This window comes from Mastigoproctus giganteus, chromosome 9 (genome assembly GCF_048544385.1).
Source record: "Mastigoproctus giganteus isolate SK-2022 chromosome 9, ASM4854438v1, whole genome shotgun sequence".
NCBI classification, from domain to species: domain Eukaryota; kingdom Metazoa; phylum Arthropoda; class Arachnida; order Uropygi; family Thelyphonidae; genus Mastigoproctus; species Mastigoproctus giganteus.
In genome coordinates this window covers 74,817,283-74,836,001 of record NC_143583.1, presented here as the reverse complement: position 1 = coordinate 74,836,001, position 18,719 = coordinate 74,817,283, and the positions used below count along the sequence as shown (strand labels likewise).

General features: G+C 35.5%; 1 protein-coding gene across 5 annotated transcripts in view; it reads right to left on the bottom strand.

Annotated features, from left to right (window-relative positions):
• Window positions 1-17,104, bottom strand: part of LOC150080456 (uncharacterized) — a 68,742-nt gene extending 51,638 nt beyond the window's left edge. For 3 of the 5 annotated variants that reach the window (XM_090381633.1, XM_090381637.1, XM_090381635.1), the window contains exons 1-3: window positions 16,969-17,072; window positions 2,994-7,057; window positions 1,443-2,948 (exon numbers count right to left, since the gene is read on the bottom strand). In XM_090381633.1, the coding sequence (XP_090237759.1) occupies window positions 1,443-2,948; window positions 2,994-7,047 (5,560 nt within the window). In that variant the 5' untranslated portion in view covers window positions 7,048-7,057; window positions 16,969-17,072. Of the gene's footprint in view, window positions 1-1,442; window positions 2,949-2,993; window positions 7,058-16,968 lie in introns of all 5 variants that reach the window. The other 2 variants (XM_090381636.1, XM_090381634.1) reach the window with 2 other exon arrangements.
• Window positions 17,105-18,719: the final 1,615 nt, after the last annotated feature.

Genomic DNA, 18,719 nt, shown 5'->3' with positions numbered 1-18,719 from the left:
AATAAATGCATTGTCACTGCAAACCATTAAAATTTAAACTTTGATTTCATTGTATGGACAATAACAGATAGAGGGAGATAAATCCATTGCTCTATTAGTGATATTCCTAGCTATTAAAAGTTTTCGACGATAAGTTATACTTATAAACAAATATTTTGGTAGCTATATAAATGCTATATCAGACATCACTACCTTAAAGTTTACAATTAAAAATAATTTATCTCAGAAGTATAAAGAGTTTCATATTAACATAATTAATCTTTAATTACCACAAATAATCCTACATAAGAAAGAGCAGTCACGTATAATTGTATGTAAGGTGTAATTAAAAAGATATCAAACTTTACTATATTAAACCTTAAGTTGGCTTCCTTTCTTCCGATTTTGGAACGAATGCATTATTTAAGCAAGAATATTGATAAGTATCAGAATGAATGGAAATTGAAAAGTTACAAAAAAGTCATAATTTAATAGTTTCATCATTCAAGAATATGTCTAGTACAACTCGTTGATATACTTGTTAAAAAATTTTATATCCGTCAGTTGATATTATAAATATATATATTACTTTTAAAAATGTTTAAAATATATTAAAGCTATTTTATTTGTCCTAGACCCATAGAGAACCATTGTAGTTCCTTGGAATGTAGTTTGCTGTACAGCAGACACTGAAGCAAATGCCATTTGTGTTTTGAAAATAGAAATTTGTTTCCAAAACCACATAATAACTTACGTAACACAGAAAGAAATAACAATCCTCTAATAAGTACATGAAAGAGGCTATTGAAAAATATCAATAACAGCTATTTCATTCACAGATGATCTGCTTATCATCAGAATGAATATATTAGGCCCTAAACTCAATTTTATAACCGAAGAACTGAGTAGCATTTGCTCATTATGAGAATTTTCAACCTTATAACTCTAAGATCGATTCCGCAGAGGCATCTGGGAATGAATGGGGGGGGGGGAGAGAAGAGTGAATGACTTTTAAGCAAACAGTAAGGGAAGGATTGTCAGTAAAAATTTGTGCAATGCAAAAAAGTTGACTTGGTAGCCTACATTGTCATTTCTAAACTATATTGTTAATGGCAATGCGCTACTCACTATTAAAATTTTATAAATATCGAAGAGCAAGTTAAATTATTAAATCCCCAGAGTTTCTGCTGATACCTACGCTAACAGCAGGCATTGTTAGCTGGATTTTCTCAAAGGGAAAAATTAAACGGATCCAAAAAATGAACGTTGCGCAGTGGGTTCAAGTAGTGCCAATGGTGGAGTGACTGGTCCGCATAACATTAACAAAATAGTTTTTATTAAACCGTTTTAAAAAACAATGAAGACGATATTTCAATATTACATCAAAATCTGTTTGTAATGAAGAGAAGTTATGAGACTAATAATAATAAAAAGCAGTTTAGTTACAAAGTTCACCACCCCACCTTTAATTGAAAGACCTCTAGATGTTGTTCGCGTGATTCTTCGTTTCTTTGTTCCTCTTTTCACTTTAGGCGCTGGAGCAGCTTCGGTTTCAGGCTTTGAAACAGTTTTAGTTACAGGCTCCTCCTGAATCTCTTTGCTCACTGGCTTTGCATCAACAGGTTCTACAATTTCTTCCTTCTCTTTCACCTCACTTTGAACTGTCGCCATTTCATCATGGACAGCAATTATTTCCTTTTCTTGTTCTTCAATAAGTCCACCTCCTTTTTCTTCAGCAGTTTCTTGTATTTTCTCTTCAGAAACTTCCTTTTCCTTCTCTTCAGCAACTTCCTTTTCTTTTTCTTCAGCAATTTCTGGTTCTGTCTCTTCAGAAATTTCCTTTTCTTTCGCTTCAGCAATTTCCTCTTCTTTCTCTTCAGTAACTTCCTCTTCTGTAGCAATCTCTCCTTCTTTCTCCTCAGAAATTTCTTGTTCTTTAGCAATTTCCTCTTCTTTCTCCTCAACAACCTCTTCCTCTTTCATAACTTTTTCCTCTTGTTCTTCACTAACTTCCTCCTCTTCCTCTTTTTCTTTGGCAAATTCTTTCAATTTCTCTTCAGAAATTTCCTCCGCTTTCTCTTCAACAACCTGTTCTTCTTTATCTTCAGTAACGTCTTCCTCTTTTTCTTCAGCAATTTCCTCCTCTTTCTCTTCGATAGCTTCTTCCTCTTTTTCTTTGATAATTTCTACTTTCTCTTCAGTAACTTCCTGCCCTTCCTCTTTCTCTTCAGTTACTTCCTTGTCTACCTCTTTCGGTTCAGCAATGTCTTCATCTTTTTCTTCCGTAACTTCTACAGCAACCACCCCTTTCACTTCCAGTTTCTCTTCAATAATTTCTTCCACTTTTTCTTCCAGTTTCTCTTCACTAACTTCTTCCGCTTTTTCTTCAGAGACTTCTTCCACTTTTTCTTCCAGTTTCTCTTCACTAACTTCTTCCGCTTTTTCTTCAGAGACTTCTTCCAATTTCTCTTCACTAACTTCTTCCACTTTTTCTTCAGAGACTCCTTCCATTTTTTCTTCAGTGACCTCCTCCTCTTTCTCTTCAGTAACTTCCTCCTCTTTTTCTTCGGTGACTTCTTCCTCTTTCTCTTCAGTAACGTCTTCCTCTTTCTCTTCAGGAACTTCTTTCCCTTCAGTAACTTCCTCCACTTTTTCTTCAGTGATTTCTTCTTCTTTTCCTTTAGTAACTTCCTCTCCTTTCTCTTCGGTGATTTCTTCCTCTTTCTCTTTAGTAACTTCCTCCTCTTTTTCTTCGGTGACTTCTTCCTCTTTCTCTTCAGTAACGTCTTCCTCTTTCTCTTCAGGAACTTCTTTCTCTTCAGTAACTTCCTCCAATTTTTCTTCAGTGATATCTTCCTCTTTTTCTTTAGTAACTTCCTCTCCTTTCTCTTCAGTAACTTCTTCTTCCTCTTTCTCTTTAGTAACTTCCTCTCCTTTCTCTTCAGTAACTTCTTCCTCTTTCTCTTCAGTAACTTCTTTCTCTCCAGAAACTTCCTCCTCTTCTTTCTCTCCAGAAACTTCCTCCTCTTCTTTCTCTCTAGAAACATCTTCCTCTATTTCTCCACTGACTTCCTCTTCAGGAACTTCTTTTTGCTCCGTAATTTGAGCAATTATTTCTTCTTGTTTCTCTACCACCTTTTCAACAGCTTCCTTCTCCTCTTGCACTTCCTCACTGACTTCATCTTTCTTCTTTATCCCTTCAGTCACTTCCTCTTCTTTCATTTTGACAATTTCATCCTTCTCCTTGGTGACTTCAATGTCCAGCTCAATCAACTTCTCTTTTTCCTCAGCCTCCACATCTTCTTTTTCCTCTTTCTCACCTAGTCCAACAACTCCATCCTCCTCCTTTTCCTCTCCCACACTTTCTTCAACCTTTTCTTTTTCTTCAGAAGGTTTTCCCTCCTTTGCCACAGCAACTCCTACTTCTTTGACTACTTGCCTGGTAACTGTTTCCTCTTCTTTCTCTTCCTCCATTTCTTTGATGATTGCTTCCTGCTTCACTTCAACAACTTGCTCCTTTTCCACCTTCTCCTCGGAAATTCCTTCCTCCACCTTCTCCTCGGAAACTCCTTCCTCCACCTTCTCTTCTTCACTCTCAATAACTTTTTCTGCTTCTAATTCAGTAACCAGCACCTCTTGGTCTTCTGCCTCCTCACCTTCCTCTTTCTGCTCAGTGGCCTCCGTTTCTTTTTCTTTTTTATCACTCTCTCTCACTTTACCATATTCACTAGCCTCTTCTTCTTCCTCTTGCACTTCCATAGTTTCCTCCTCTTTTATATCAGTTTCTTTCTGTTCTTTCTCTTTTGTTGGTATTTCCCTTTCTCTTATTTCGCTGACCTCTTTCTCCATCTCTTCATCCTTACTAACTTCATCTTTTGTTTCAGTTACTTCTTCCTGCTCAATAGCTTCCTCTTTTTCTTCTTCTGATCTTTCTTTCTTCTCAGTAACTTCTTCACCAAAAATAAGATCCTCTTCCTCCTTGGCAATTTCTCCTTCTGCTTCCTTTTCAGCACTCTCGAGTCCAGTGCCTTCTTTGTCTATCTCTTCTACTTCCAATTTCATTGCCTCTACCTCTTTTACAACTGTGGCTTCAAGTATTTTCTCAGATACTTCTTCTTCCTTCTTTACACTGTCTTCTTTTTCTTCTTTCTTCTTTACACCATCTCGTTCTTCTATTTCTTCTTCTTCTGCATCTTTTATTGTTACTTCCTCTATACTCTTTTCCTCCTCCTCTTCCTTTTGAGTATCAGCTTTTTCCATGCCTGCTTTCTCCATTTCTTCTGATTCTTTTGGTTCAGTAATCTCTTCCAATTTCTTTTTGTCAACATCTTTTTCTTCTTCTGGTTCTTCTTCTTCCTTCTTCTCTTTTGCTCCTTCTTCTTCCTTCTCTTCCCTCTTCTCTTCTGCTACTTCTTCCTCCTCCTTTTCTCTTGCTTCTTCTCCCTTCTCTTCTTTTTCTTTTTGCTCTTCCTTTTCCATTGCTACTGGGTCTTTCATGAGTTCTGTTTCTGCATACCCTTCTTCCTCCATAATATAGGAATTTTTTTCTTTTTCTTCCATGTCTACTTTTCCTTCTAAAACAATTTCCTTCTCTTCAGATATTTCAGCACTATATTTTCGTTCATCATCTGCCTTCTCTCCACTGCCTCCAATATCGTCCTTCGTTTCTTCATCTTCCTCTTTTCCATCATCTTCCTTTAGTTCTTCATCATCCTCTTTTTTGTCGCCATCTTCTTCCACGTTCTCATCTTCTTCTCCATATTCCACTTTCTCTTCATCTTCTGTGGTTACATAAGTTCTCACTTTTCTAAACTCTTTCTCTACAACTGGTTCAAGTTTTTCTTCTGGTGAGATTTTGTCCTCAGCTTTTTCTTCTGGTTTTTCATCCTTTCTTTGAGCACCTTCAACATCCTCCACTTGTTCTTTTGTCACTTCTTCCTCCTTCACTTCTTCTGCCTCTTCAACCTCTGGTCCATCCTCTTTTTTCTCTTCTTTTAAGACTTCTTCTGCTTCTTCAGCATCTTCTGGGGTTTCCAGTTTCTCCTCTTCTTTTTCCTTTGAATGTTCTCCCAATTTCCCACCATTATATACTGTTTGAAGCTCCTGTTCTCTCTCTTCTTCTTTATCTTGTAGCTTTAACAGAAAAGGTAGTGGGCTGGTCCTGGCACCTCTCTCGGTATCTTCTTCTTCTTCTCTTTTCTCTTCAGGCTCTTTGTCAGATTCTTCACTTTCCTTTTCATCCTCCTCCTTCTCTTCTGTGCTATCCTGTTTTTTCTCATCTTGATCTAAGTCTTTCCTTTGGACCTTTGTATCTTTGATCTCAATATGAATATCATCTGCTGTTATTCCAATGTGCATTTCCTTAGATTTCAGGACAGAATCTTTCTCCAGATCTGTCTTACTTTCATCTAATTCCTTTTCTTCCTGTTCTTGCTTTTCTTTTGTACTTAAATCACTTTCTTTTGTACTTTCCTTTGGCTTCTTAGCATGGACATCAGCAAGCTTGTGAGCACCATCTTCACTCCCTGGAACCCCTTCGGAAGGTTCCACTGGACTAGCTCCAGATCCCTCGGCTTCTCCATTTGCATCTTCTTCTGTGGGAACTGAAACAGCACCTTCATCTGGTCCTTCACTGGAGGCACCTGGCTGATCAGTAGAATCTGGTTGCTGTGGATCATCCTCGGTCACTTCAACTTCCATTTCTTCTTTATCTGCTTCCATGGTATCTTCACCTTGGGCAATTGCTACTTTCATTCGTTTTGGGGTTTGCTGGATGCCAACGTCTTTTGTCTCACGGTTACATTGTTGTAATTCATAATTAAATGATAATCTCTCGGGGTTACCCATTTCTAAAGCTGATCTTTGTGAATCGAGGAATTTATAGTCCTGTCTTGCATATCGATTTTCTTCTGGACAGTGATTTGTTCCTAGAGGTAATGAATTTGGCCTCTCTATCCTACCATGATAAGAGTGCCTGGATTCTAATATATTATAGGGGGAACTATTTACCAACGGAAAAGGATCTACACTTGAATCTACAACTGTAGAGGGGTTAATATTTAAATACGCATGCTGCTGGTCCATTTCATTTGTAAATGGACGAGAGCTTTGGAAATGATTTGGACTGGCGCTTGTCCCACAATTAGCCAGAATTGGTGAGACTGTTTTGTTAATGTTCATATGATTTACTTCGTAATTCTTAAGGCGATTGGACAGAATAGAATCCAAATCTGATATAGGTTCAGCAACAGGAGCTTCTAATATCACAGAATTGCATGTACTAGGCCAAGAATGATGGCAGGTTAATTGATAATGACCTTTTGATGTTTCTGGCAGCCTAAATTGTGAGTTCTTGTAAAAATGAGAATCCATTAGATGCTCCCTTTGCTTGCTGGATGATGATGTATGTACTTTGCTGTACAAATCTGTTTGTTCAGCCTTCGAAAAGTCCACTGCTGAAATTATCACACTATTTTTATCATTATCACTACTCATAGAGGCACAAGGATGATTGTGAGCTTTCTCAGTACATGAGCATTTATTATAATCATAGGTTGCACAGAGGACGCTGTTGCTACTGCTGGAAGGTGTCTCTAAACAGAAGTACTTCCGCTTCCTGTCTTTCTCTCGCCCTTGTACAGAGCTGCTGAAAATGTTCGTATTCGACAGACACCTCTCTTCTCGTAGTGAATTGCAATAAGGGTTACATTCGTCGGGAAGGCTCCTCTTGTGGGAGGAGCGACTCCATTTGCCATCGATGGAAGATTCCGAGAGGGTTGAGTTGACCATTATCAGCTGACTCTTCTCACAGTTCGTTTCGGCAGAACTTCTGAGTTGAAAGTCACCTGTTTTCGAGTCATTCTCAACGACCCGTGAATTGGAACAACATATACACTTTGGATTTTGGCCATCGCTGTAAACACATTTTGATTTTTTGAGTTCACAAAACATAGGGACATTCTCTGACTCGGGAACAGATGGACAGATGAGAGATTCTCTGTTGACGATGGCTCCACACTCTAAAGATTCGCCTTCTGGCTGGAGGGGCGATGGATTCTCAGGATCCATGAGAGATTGTCTGCAGTTTGATGAATAGAATATAACTTTCTTTACAAGCATAAATTTTTTTCAAAGAATAATTTGAAAGGAAAATACCAATATACAGCTATGTTAAGCCACTTTACAGTATATATGAACAATTAAATATGCCAATTCTGCACATTGTGAGGCTAGATAATGATCTACATTTATGTTTGTTATTCATGGAGATGTAAAAGTATACATAATTCACCAGGGTACAAAAATTTTGGATAGTTGTCTAAACTACATGAAACGTTGTATTAAACTTTTAGCAAATGTGGCTTAACAGAGCATTTAACTAATTAATATGTTTGAAGCAGTTTCTTCCGTTGTGTAGCAACATTTGTTTAATATATATCTGTTTTATTTTTGATTCTATATCTTTCCAGGAAGAAACAGATTAAAACATATCATTCAGTTAAGAGTGTCACATGTCAGTCACTTGAAATTAGGATTCGCTATAATCAATATTATGAATTAGGATTAATCAGCATTGATTGCGTTTAGATAATATGAATCTTACGAATTAATAAATTCATAAAATGAAATCTATTAACTCTATTAAGAGTTAATTTAATAATGATCAATATTTTAACCGTGATAACAAAATAAATAGTAGTTGCGACTTAATACAAAATATGGATTTACTTAGAACAGTCGAGTTACTGTCAAAGATGTTGTTGAAGAAGAGAATATCTTAAAGCCCAGATGACAAATTATTTAGTTGTAAAGATATAGTGCATTTCCAGATTGCTGTTACTCTGAAAATGCAGCAATAAGATAATAATTTGAAGGGACTATAATACACTCCCGGTTGGTGAATTTTCCTCTTCTTAACCTTCAGAAATCAAGGATGATATTTTATCATTCTCGGTTAATAATAAAGAAAGAAAACCAAAGAAATCATGGATGGAAAGAATGAGGAACGGCGATGTAAAATTCAAAAAACAAATCTCTGGGCTTGGGAAACAAACCTGAATAAAATACGATTAAATTTCGAACTGGTTTATAGGAAGGAAGAGATTCTATTATAAAATAAAATCCATTAATTGCTAAAATGAAAGCAAGTGTGTTTACATTGAAAGCTGAAATCATAATTAGAATATTTCAATGCGGTTCCTCCTTTTGCATGTTTCATGATCATGTTCGTGATCTGAATATTTAAATCGCATTACAATCATTCAAATTTTGGGAAACTCTTTCCTGTTTCTGAACATTTGCAAATTTACTGTCGAGGTTTCATACTTGTTTATGTAGTCCCCACTTGGCAAGTCATCTATTTAATGGTTCTCGTGTCATTCACATATAAAGCTCGAGTCCCTTGGGAATGGGATATATGCGTAGCAGTGAATTCATAAATAAGTGGGAACTAATATCCGCTGTTAGAGACGAAGCCTCATACAAAATTGAATCAACATCACGGATGTTGATTCGACTGGTTTAGACAATGGTCCTTTGGTAATAACACATTTTCCAGCTAGAATAAGTAATTCTGAATTAGTGAGAATAATAACCTTTTGTGTATTAATTAAATTGAAAGAGAGGATTCTCTTAAAATAGCATGATCTTGTTGTTAAAGTATTTAATATCCGTCAACTGTTATAGCTAATCCTAATCAGTAGGTACGACAATCTTTAATTCAAGTGATTTAAGTAAGGAGATTGACTTTAAGTAAGCCAGCTCAATACTCATTAACTAACCATTAATGAATCTACCTCTTATTTAAGCCAGTGTAACCTCTCTTTCAAGAACAAAATACTTTATTATACTATTAAAATAAAAGGAATAATAGATAGAGTTATTTTTATTCCACTTCCCTTTTACACAATATATATTTTCTTCTCAACATTTTTCCCTTGAACCCAGTTTACAATTGAATTACTATTACCCAATTATGGTTGGTTTTATATTTGGGCAATAGTTATTCAGTTATAAAGTTGGTTCAAAAGAAAAATGTTCAGATGGCAATGTTTGAGAAATCTGAGGAGTCATAAATTGCAGCGTATTGGGTTCAGCTATGGTACAGGACTCACGTGGTGTTATAGAATCTTTGGGTGCGAAGGACTGTCGAACCTAACGAATATGTGATGGAATATGATTGGAAGTGTAATTCTATTGGGAAGTGTTGGAGCATCCCGGTGTCAGCTCGGATCACTCCGACCTCCAATTTCTTTATTTTTATACGTACATAAGACACTGAAGGATGCCAATACCAGTTAGCTCAAAGAAAATCGCCTAGACAGCATTATCATGACATTTTAAAATTGTATATGGGTACTTTTTATGCAGTTATTGATAAAATATGATTCGTAACTGAACAAGGGATCACCAGTGCAATTACTAGTGCAACAGATTGAAAAGCTTGCTTAGCGCGGTAAATAAAGTATTTTATAGCGAAACATTAATGATTAAACATTCTTGGAATCATTAATGAAATGATGTCTTCATTAATGTTTCAATTCATGTAAGTCCCTGAAAACAAGTCTACCCCAAACAGCATCTCTAATTGTAAATTACGAGATCGTTAATGGACGCACGCAGATTTATTACTAGACTGGAAAAGCTTCACTCATTAAAACGATCAACCCGGCCGTTGTAGACTGACTTCATATTGTCCAACCTCAAAAGCTCAAATAACTTTAGATTTCGGCCACAAGACTGCGAAGTGTGATTCTCAATCGATTTCCTTTGTCTCTCTTCCATCGGTGATACTGGAAACTGTCTGCTTGCTTCGATGAATGCATTAAATCAGCTCACTGATGCTGCAGTATCGGACATTACGGATTCAGTTCGATGGTAGCAATGAGATGGATGAATGACGACAGAGCTACAGTAATATCTCGCGCAGATAGTCTGACAGGTAAATGTGATCGATTACTCAGAGACAATTCACACAATTGAATCTGTCACTTAATTCAGTGCCACAGTTAATTTAATGCCGTGAAAATTGAGATATTTCATTCTCTTGTCACACGCCAGGATGATATCGAATCCGCTTCTTTCTGAGATCACAATGAAAATGTCTGCTTATACAAAGAGGAAATGATCACAGCCAGTTGCATAATTCAATGATTTTAACCTTATTTTATTCTAAATGTTTTTTTTTTTTTAAACAGACACAGGGATTGATAAAAAGGGGCAGATTAATAGAAAGAAAGAGATTTTAAGATAACAAAGAGAAAGAGACGCTAAAAATAACATAGAGAGAGAGAGATGAGCAAATAGATTAAGAAAAAAAAGTAAAGATGGAATGACAAATCGAGATAAAAACGGACTTGACGAGGAACAATTCGAAAATAGATAGATTCAGGGACAGATTCGGAGAGAGAGAGAGAGAGAGAGAGAGAGAGAGAGAGAGAAACAGACAGAGAGAGTACTTATATATATATATATATATATATATATGTTCTTATCAAAAACTGCGTCTTACTTCCCAAAGATCATACGGCCATTCATCAGATGGTTAAAAATGTTATTACCAAATAATATGCTCTGCGCCTAGTCTAAAACCAGCAGGCCCCGAAGAAAGCCAGTTGCATCACTGTCAATTCAGCAAAGCGGTCAATCTTAGCTCTCTCAAAAGTTTAAATCCAGTACCACTCATTCCGATTTAAGCGCGATAAGGATGATTATAGAAATGCAACCAGGTCTATTATGAATAATGAAAGGCTAATTTCATTCCAGAAAACTTCGTGATAGTTTTACGATATATATTTCACAATTGTATAATACTTGCATTTAAGGGGGAAGATCAGTAAGTCATTACAACGTAAAGAAAGAAATTGATCTGAAAACAGTATTATTTTCAACATAATCACCAAAAACATTCGTACATTTGTCCCATCGCTTTATCAAATTTTAAAAACCGCTGCTGAAAAGACAGTTACGTAACCAATGATGTATATCATTTTCAACTTCCTCATCATCAGGAAAACGATTGCCACCAAGCTGTCGCTTAAATGGAACAAAAAATGAACTCGTTTCGGTCAGGCCAGGAATTCAGGTATGATGAAAAAGAAGTTCCTACTTTAAATTTTCTCTTGGATTTCATGCGCTATATGCAACTTAGCTGCCCACAGTACATGTAATCTAAAGCAGTACTCTTCAATCTTCTGAAAATGCGCAAAAAAGAATACTACAGTCTCAGAAAACGATCACCATCACCTTTCCTGCTGACGGCAAAAGCTTAAACTTCTTAGTTGGTGTGAACCAAAATTCTCCCTTTGATTGATATACGTTTGGATATGGATTGAGTGTTGAATCCATTTCTGACGATGTGGAGGTTGAAAATGATGTACGTTCACAGGTTACAGTAACAACTGATGTCTTTTTACTCAGCGGATTTACCGAATTGAATAAAACGATGGTAGAGCTCAAAAATGTTTTTGACGATTATATTGAAAAACAAATGATATGTTCTGGTCAGTTTCTTGTTTGCTTCACTTATTTCGTGACTTACTCTGCTTACTAACTTCCATCATATACTGTATTTATAATTTTTATTTATAAAATTTATATTTGTATTTTTGCATACAGTATTTATATTTTACAATACAGTTTTATAAATTTCAACTGGCGTTACATCTGGGTCCCTTTCATCGTGATTCGCAACCATGGGGCCTTTCTACAGATGTAAGAAAAACACTGATGTACATAATCCAGTTTCTGCTATCACACGGATAATCCATAAGAGCACTTGCTGAAAACCTAGCAATCCAGTCGGAATAGGGCAACATTATATACAGTGATAAACTAGTCAGTTGAAGGTGATCCTTACTTAAAAATGGAACAGACTATTGGGAAAGGGGTGAAAGCGCAGTATATAATCCATCAAAGAATTCTGCAATATCCAATAGAAACACTGAAATCCTTTTGTGAGAGTCCAATGTACAATCCAATAGCACAAGAGAAAAATCCAATAAAGACATCTCAGAAGAAAATTGTCATCTCTGTTTTGAATGCTTTTCTTCCCCGTATAGGTCTGTAATCACAATTCACAGTTCATATTCCCCTACACTTTCAGTTATATTCTGAAAATATATTCCAGAAAAAAAAATCAGAAAATGAAATGATCGTTTATTCGCATCGTTAATATCAGTTAAATTAAATAAAAAATTCTTATTTATATAAGTTCATTAACTTCAAGTGACTGGTATGCTCCACACTATGCAACAAGTACTGACATAGGTTCTTCCAAACACGCAAGAAAAAAGAAAAACGTAAATAAATTCAAGCAAAACTAGATTATAAGCGTAATTAAAAACTACAAAAACTACTGTAATCTAGCTTTGCGTAATAATATCTTTGTAAATATAGTGAAACCCACTTAAGGTGTTTTTAAAGAGAGTAAACATCTTAACTCTTTTACTTCTGCACTCGCAAACCAAAGTTTGCATTAAAAAAGAAAATCAGAAAAAAAGAAAAAACATTTTCTGTAAATGATAGATATTTGCCAGTAGAAATCGATATTTGGAGCAATCACTTCCTTTACAAGCTATGTTGGTATTGAACTACTTTAAAGAGCATCCCTCTAGTTCTACCGAGAAGTGCTCTAAGAAAAAGTGCAATGTACAGGAAACTATTTGAGAATATAAAAAATGAGAGAGAGAGAGAGAAATAAAAAATAACTTTATTTGAAATTTTCGAATGGTATACGCCCATTTAAATGCTCCAACACCTATATGAATAGGCGTTGGAGCATTTAAGAAGTGCAATACCAACACAACTTGCATTTATGCCATTCCAAAAAAAAGTCAATATAAATCTTGGTTTGCAAGTCTAGAACAGAAGAAAGAGTATCAATATTTTTTCGGATGCAGGCAGTATTGTAACTTTCTGGCCAGGACGAAGGCTATTTCTCCACGGATAATAAAGAAGTCTAAATGAACACAAAATGTTCGGCCATTACTGAAGTGTTTTGAGCGCCATAAATTCTCTTCGAAATCAAATCAGATTTGATTTGATTTCGGTTCATGGCCTTAGTTGCATGGGCGACTAAGGCCATGAACTTGCCCCAGAGGTAGTATGATAAGCATCATTGGCAGTACAGAATTAGTCACTCCATATCGGACGATCTGGTAACCAGTCTCAGCATCAAAACAGTATGGCAATCAGCAAAGACTTATTAATACGAGTTACAACAAAAATGGACCTCATTGGTGGAAAATCCATTTAAAAGGAAATTTTAAAATGTTCTTCATTTATGGAGAATTTTCTGAACAAGGGAATTTCAATTTCTCAGGCGATAAAAACACATTAAGTAGATTCCACTGTACTGATAAACTATAGTTCATTGCGATATATGCAATATACATAGCGATAAATAACCGATTAAAATTTATAAAAATTGATGGAAATCATTTAAAATAAAATGCGATACAACATATTGTTATGGAAATTATATTCTGGTCGATTATCATAGATAATTTTCGAAAATATGAGAAATATTTTTGTAATATTTAATTTTTTAATCAGTAATCTTTGTAAAAGCTACAACAGTCAGCAGAAAAATATTATTAGCAAGCCTTCGATTCAAGAGACAGTGTGTAGAGTAATTGATTAAAAAAGTCACTACACATTTATTACGGAAAATTGATCATGAAATATTAATAGGCAGACATAATGAGCTTGTGAGTCATTAATATAAGTTACTGCATAATGTGCGCTTAATTAACTGATCACGGAATCCAGCAGCTGAATTATGATTAGTTCTTCCTCTAGATCAGTTCAATCTATATGAAAAAAAAAAAAAACGATCGAAATGAAAAATTCTAAGGAACAGATTTGTCTATACAGGAAGAAGTCATTGAAAAAAATCGCTTAAAATGAATTAATCTCCTCGTGCTCTCTGATTTTTTTAACGAGTTTTTCTCCCTTTCGTAGTAACTTCAATTAGATCGCTATATTTTATCGAATGTGTTGTGGTATGTAGTGCCGGTAGTACGCAGCACCCACAGATTAAATTGTGCTCCTAATAAAATGATTACTCACTGTACACATCGCGACTATTGGTTCCATTATGAACTTTGATTAACTTGTAGTCGCTACATCGTTTGCATATTTATTATGGTTTGCGTGGAAATTAATTAATATGCGAAAGATATATTAAATGTGTACAGTAGCGCTGTAAAGAAATATCTCGCTAAAAAATTGCCAAACGCCTGCAACAATTAGCGCGTGCAAAGACCACGCCTTTATCTGTGTTAATCTCATTCTATGGCAGACAGCGTGTCGTCTATTTTTACTCTATTGTCGGCTGCATAAAACTAGTCACGTGCGCTCGGTTGGGAAATACCGACTTAAAAATTCATTGTATAATGCACGCCAATTCTTTCCTGCACGACCCAGATATGGTTTTATGAACACGCTAAAGTAAAGATAAAGCTGTCACACTGAAGAGATTTCTTTTCCAACTTTATTCGCCTGTGAATGTTAATATGGTACTGCGTTTTGACCAATACCAATTAGAGATTTCGTCAATACTTCACTGCATCGTCAAGGTAAAACACTAATCCATGGAGGCTGCCAATAATGTTTCGCAAAATAAGCTTTAATTCACTAGCTACACACGACTTCCACATTTAACCAAGTGGACGGATTACTCCATAAACCTCATAACTAATTAGTGGCACCAATTTGCTATTTCTTGTAATTTTTCCTAGTGGAGATAGTGCAATCCAATCGATACCTTTGGTTTCCATAGTGACCAAATAAACATTTGAATGGGAGGTGGCAAAATATCCAACGTTCTTCCAGTTTTACAAGGGCGAACTGTCAACGCAGAACCTCCAATGAAATGGGTCGAGGTCGTTGGTGAAATCCTCTGAAAATATAGGCTATTTTTGCTACGCCCCACTGAAATAAAAGATCTCTTTCGTTTGGGAAATAAATACCAAAGAATTGCAGGTGAGTAATCGATTGATATTTATCTTTTTTGTTTTGGTTTCACTGTACCCGAAATTAAAATTTCTAAAATAATTTAAAATGGCCATCTTCCTGTTTGCAGAAGTTTACAGACATCAGAAATTATTCAACCGTATTTTGATTCCTTGGTATTGTAGACTCAATTGATTATTATCATTCATGACTAATTCGTTGCAGATGCTTCTTGGAAGCACGTCTCGATATAAGTATAAATATTTTAAATTTTAAGTTTTAATTGTTAAATTTTAATTATTAATATGAGTATCCCTATCATTCTATACATTATTTGTACGCTAACTTTAAGTTCATATTTGACGTGAACAAAGCAAACTTGGGTTGTTCGTTCCGATTTATAAGACTGATCATGCGCTCTCAGTTGGAAATATTGACTTAAGATTCATTTTACACGCACTCCAATTGTTTCGTACACAAAACATAATAACATCCTGGAAATTTCTTGCCTAATTTTTGAAGACCCTCGGGGATCGACTTTAGGACCATTTATTTGCTCTCTTTCTGAACGATTCAATGAATTCATAGTGCCTGAATTTGTACATTTATTTGTAATCAATACACAATAAAAAAAGAATGTTATAAAATGCAAAAGTTAAAAATGGATTCAGATTTGGATACAAATATATCATTAACATATCATCTTCCAAGATGTTCTTTAAAGACTTGATAATGCTGAGAGATAGACATAAGTTCCCTTTTGCATTTATTTATGTATGGTGCATGGTCTGGATCACAGCAATCTCCCATTCGAATAGAGGTCTGGTGCTGGAGCCAGCAACTGTGCCCTCAAGTTGGAGTTACTATCGAATCGATAATAATTTCATTGGAAATTACTAATTGCTATTTGGTGATTCTCTAGTGTATTTGCTTATTCTTCATCCTTTGAAGTTACTATAGATCGATAATGTATCAGGAGAGGCGTTCTCTAAATCGAATTTACCACTTTACGTATTTTTTTTTATTTGTTTAACTTCATGGTAATTTCAAGAATACATGAATCGTATTTGGTGGAAAAAATATCTTCCAGTACTACAAGGTTTGTAGTTAAAAAAAATACTAGAAATAATGAATCTGTCTATTTTCGATAATTAATCAAGCCAAAGGAAAAATAGATAATAAAAGACAGATAATGAAATGGGAAGATGCAGATGTCAATACTTTGGTAGATGTGGATGAAAAGACACGTAAGAGATAGCAGAGTATTGATTCATATCATCATATGCAAATAACTTCATGCTTCTTAATGCGATGCTATGTAAGCATGTGTGATAAAGCCAATTTTTATATCTTTACACTTTAAAAGCATTGATTTCAGATTGATTAAAACAAGGATGACCTCACCGGTTGAGCGTTGTACAGTTTTTCGCTAGCTAGAAAAAAGCGTTAAATTTATATATCCGGTGTCTAAATTCATTTCTGATATACCCAATATCATAATAGTTTATGATAATAAAACCAGATATAATAAAATACAATAAAAAATAATAAAATCTGATTTATAATAAAAAAGGAATTATATTTGACAATGAAATTCGGATGGAAGAACCTACTACAGTATATGTCAAAAGAGCATAAACATATCTTCTACACAGTAACAATAAACCTTTTATAAACCTAAATACAATAATATTTTGTACCAAATTTAATACCACAAGAAGAAAAGGATATCAGCATATATAAATTAAAAAGATAATCCGATTATCGGAATTTTCAATAACCTTCAAAAAAGGGTTAAGTTTTTAAATTTCTAAAAATAACTTTCAAAAGATCTCAAATCTTTAAGATCAATGATCTCAAATGGCTTCGCAAATTGCAGTGCCTCTCTGAATCCATCGCTTTACTGGAACTGAATCTTTAAAGTAGCAGGACACTACAAAAATCCATACTTGCAGAAAATCCAAACAAAACATTGTCTTTCCACAAGCGAAACGTTAATTTTCCTAAACTATTATCGAATGGCTCGTCTCTTACCTTTTAGTCGGACTTAAAGTAAAAGAGAAGATAGGACTACAATCTCACCAGCATGCTCCTGTACACCCCATATTTACAAGAGAAACTACAAGGGCCACCGCCCGCCTGCAGCCAGAACTCCTCCCGCACGGCTGCCGCAGTGGATGTATCTAGCAGTAGCCAATCAGCATTCACAAAAGCCGCACCATATCAGCGCCCCCTCTCACCCTGTAACAAATGTAAACTTTTTATTACAGGCATCCAGCCAAAGATCGAAACCTTAACTGCGGACCAAGGGGGGGCACTCTTGCGTGACGTCATATGACCGCATCTATATAGACTAACCTTACAATCTACAGTAGATATGTTTATACACGGAAATCTGTGTTCAAGTGAATCGAGGTACTTAGTTTTATTTTTCATTTAGATAACTGGTGAATTCGTTTTTATTCATTAATTATATGGCTTCTGATGGCTCCAAGGTTCCAATGAAACAGGTAAACGTGGTCTTATTTATTTTAATACGCATATTTTATTAGTGACTAGAGATAAGAAGGGATATTTGTTAAGATTGATTATTGAGCATACTGAGACAGATGCAGAGGTTACCTGATATCCTTCTCAGACAAATCCGTTTAGAAGACTGGATTTTCACCGTAGCAGCAAATAGGATTTGCAGCACGTGTGTGAAGGAGAAATAGGATGGGGGTGGGAGAATAGACAGAGAGAGAGAAAGCGTAAATAGCTTATACAAAGCCTGTTTTCCTCTACAGACTATTTAAATATTTGTCGATTCTTCTCTGCTCAAGATGGGATGTGTAGATTTATTTAAGCCGAATAAGATACAATATAACAAGCTGACATCACCTCAACCTTTTCAAAACTTTATAACATTTGATCCAGAGGACAACTCCTGTAGTTATTCTGTTATGTACACAACGAAGGTTAATTATAACAACAACAAGGGTCAAAGGTGTTCTTTCACCCTTGTCTCGTTGCCCTCTACTATGAACATAAACCAAATAGCCAATAACATAACCCACTTAACAGTTAATTATTCTGTAATTTTTTCATTTCCGCTTAGGGAAAACGGAAATGAAAATTCTTTGGTTTCATGAACAAAATTCATACCGCTACAATTATAATGCCATGTGCACAAAATTCAATTCTCGCAGCTGCTGAAAATTCTCTTTAAATAGTATCGTCTTTCCCTAAGGTCAATTTGTGTGTGTGTGTGTGTGTGTGTGTGTGGTGGGTCCCCTCAAATGACATAACGTTTCTCCCACCCTTGACTCATAACACCTACAATGAACATAAGCCAGCAAACCAATAACTCACCCCTCCCTCACAGTTAACGGTATCCATAAATTTTCCATGTCCCGTTACAGAGACCAGGATTCGATCGATAAGTCTGTTAGCCATCCGGAGTGGAGCATTTTCTAGCGAGTCACTTCTCGTGACTCACTATGCGAAATTCCACCCATCCATCCATATTTTTTTCAGGTGAAATCGTTCATCAATCGTCGCACTTCCTTTATTAATCACAGATGGCGTTACTGTGTACCTCTGTGAAATATTCAGGAAAAGGAAGTAAAACACTGGTTGTTAGAGAAATTGCATGAAAGAATTAAGTAATACAGTTTGGTTTGTGCTGTTTTTAATTTCTTAATTATAAACTAAATTTAATTCTAACGCAATAGAAATTAGAGGGTTAATCGCTGCCCTTGCAAACCCTATGGGAAAAGAACGCGATTAGAATACCTTCGAGTCGG